This window comes from Otolemur garnettii, unplaced genomic scaffold (assembly GCF_000181295.1).
Source record: "Otolemur garnettii isolate 467f Iridium unplaced genomic scaffold, OtoGar3 scaffold00022, whole genome shotgun sequence".
Lineage (NCBI taxonomy): Eukaryota > Metazoa > Chordata > Mammalia > Primates > Galagidae > Otolemur > Otolemur garnettii.
The window spans coordinates 9,210,431-9,213,309 of record NW_003852417.1 but is presented as its reverse complement, the minus strand read 5'-3'; the positions used below and the strand labels follow the sequence as shown (position 1 = coordinate 9,213,309).

Below are 2,879 nucleotides of genomic sequence, written 5' to 3'. Positions count from 1 at the left end.
ATTGATAAAATTCAATAATTAAAAATTGGTTGATAATTAAAATGCTATTTAAAATATTTCTTGGGAACGCACTCTATAAAACTGTGTTCAAATACAGTAGAACTCTGTAAGTTGACCACCCAAGGGACTGTACTAAACTGGTCAACCTATAGAGGTGGTCAACATAAGGAATGAGGCCTGTCGTACTGATACATACATGTGATGCATGTTGTCTGCTCTATGAAATTTAGGGGACCTTAAGGAGGTGGTCAATGTAAGGAGGTGGCTAGCTATGGAGGTTCAACTGTGTTTGCATTACATATGGCAATACCTATGTAATAAAGATAAATATTTTATCTGCCTAACATACACATCTAATGTTTGCAACATTAATTAGCAAAACCAAAAAAGGCATTTATCTAAGTTGGATTTCCATTGATGACATATCACTACCCATAATGTATTTATTATCAATGCTCTCTATACCTTTTATTGATATGAGGCTGCTAATATACACATATTATCTTTTTAAATTTAAAAGCATTAGTATAATTTAGGCATGTTAATATGATTTTTGAGTATGGCACATTTATACTTCTGATTACATTAATGAATAAAACCAAGGAAAGATTAAATTGATGACCTTATCCTTTGCCTAAGAGGTCTACAATATCAGAATAAAAGATAGTGTGTTTAACATCCTTTCAACTTGTGGTACTAAGGGTTTGGGATGGGGAAGGATTAAAATTAGGAAATTAAGTAAAGTTATAGTCTGATCAGTAATTTCTGACCTTATACAATAACATTAGATCTAAAAAAGGTAATGTTGTAGGTGAAATATCTTTCCTGGTTTCTCATCATCTGTAGAAGGCTGTCTCTGATACCTTTATTGTCACCTCAGAACTGTACCTTAAACTCTTTTTTTAGCTTATGACAAAATAATCTTAAAAATTTATTGATTCCCTTGGAAAATCAAAAGCTCATAGGTAGTCTTCTCTTCTGAATAAAGGAAATAGTTGATGGAACCAATACTCCATGAACTAACATGGTGTCCAACCAGTGGCACACAGGCTGCATACAGATTATTTGAGGACCATTTTGTTATTTGTGGTGTTGGATGTAGTGAAAAATGTGCACAGACTTACTTATTTTTTTGCTTGTGAGCTTTTGTTAGTGTTTGTGTATTTAATGTGTGGCCCAATACAATTTTTATTCTTCCAATATATGGCAAGAAAGAAAAAAGATTTGTATACCTTTGTAAAGTGGCAAGAATTAGCTTGGAAAGTATTGGGTTTGTTTTTTCTAGGATAGAGAAAAAAAGGAAGAAATTTGGTTTATGAATATATTTTGATGCACAATAATGGGAGTAAAGGAGCACACACTATGTTGTCATTATAATTGTAATTGTCATAATAAAATGGATGTGTGAGGAACATTTAAATAAAGTATGTATACAAATTGGAAAATGAAAATTACATTTGTTTGAAATATCTAACCCATAAAAATGTGATTCTACCTTCAAACAGTAAAGTGACTTATTGTTGTGAAATATGAAAAATAATAATGTGAGGTCAGCCAGAATTATTTAGTTATTTAGTACTGTTAGGACAGTCATCTTGGATTCACTTTCAAAGTACATAAAGTTGAATGATCTTCCTGAGGCTTGTTAAAATCAATAACGTAAGGGAAAAGTTGGGAGATAGTGGGATAAGGGTTTAAGAAGAATGGACTTAAAGCTTGCCTAGGTGGGGTGAGTGCCAAACTTATTTAGTGTAATTAAAAAAAAAAAAATCAGAGAGATCCCAGTTGTCCTGAAATGTTTTGATACCTACTTACCTGTCAATCATGATGCCTCCCCTCTTAATTAATGTTTCTATCACTAAATGTTCTCAATACATCCCCTCTCTTGTGTCTCTCTACACAATTCCTATTTGTTTATTTAACTGATTTAGTAATAGACTTGCCTCCATGAAATGTTTTGAACCTTTTTGGAAACAATGTATGTGATGTTAAATAAAAACTTCAAAATAAAAGCCCTCCACTGATGAGTAAAAGATGGAATATATTTAGGTTCTCTTATTGACAGTAATCTCTATTAGAAAATAAACAGGACATTAACAATATGGCATAGTTGTATAATAACGGAAAAATGACGTGTTTAAAGCTACAACTTCAAGTTGACTTTAAAACTTATGTAGTTTTGTTATTGCTGTTGTTAAATTAGACTGTCTGACTGGAGTGCTGATTTTATTTAGTTACTGTTTTTCATTGGGCAAGATATTTAACTATTCTATGCTTAGGTTTCTACATTTTAAAACTGGAGAGAGGATTAAATAACATAATGCATTTAAAGCACTTAGTACAGTGCTTGGCACATAAATAATAAATACTCAGTAAGTATTTAATAAATATTGATAATATTAGATATATAGATTTTTAGGTATAGAAATTACTAATAATTTTATTCCTTTATGTACTTTTTCTGTCTTAATTTTTAGGTAGTCACTTTTCACATGGCATTTCAAGAATACAACCTCTTAAGACATGCAGTCGACCAATCAGGATTGGCTTGTCAAGAAAAGTGAAGCTTAAACAACTTCATCCCTATCTGAAGTAAATGTTGTAAGAATATAAAAGTTTTTTGATGTTCATATTTTAAAACATTTCACATCATCTTTAGATAAATATTTGCTTCCAGCTTGGGAGTTTTGGACGTTCTTTATTGAAACTGTGGAGAGGTTTTTGTTATGTGTGTAAATTATTACCTTTAAAAGTTATAAAATATTTAATTTATTTTTTAAAAAATTATAAAAGCTATATATACAATGAAGCTTTTTATGATCTGATAAAATGTCTAATTATTAATTTTCATGATGTATGTATATGTTCCTTTTGTGAAG

The 2,879-nt window shown here is 30.5% G+C and overlaps 1 protein-coding gene across 1 annotated transcript in view; it reads left to right on the top strand.

Annotated features, from left to right (window-relative positions):
* RAD51AP2 (RAD51 associated protein 2) overlaps positions 1-2,596 on the top strand; it is a 7,757-nt gene extending 5,161 nt beyond the window's left edge. The window contains exon 3 of the mRNA XM_003787531.1: positions 2,478-2,596. Coding sequence (XP_003787579.1) covers positions 2,478-2,596 — 119 coding nt within the window. The remainder of the gene's footprint in view (positions 1-2,477) is intronic.
* Positions 2,597-2,879: the final 283 nt, after the last annotated feature.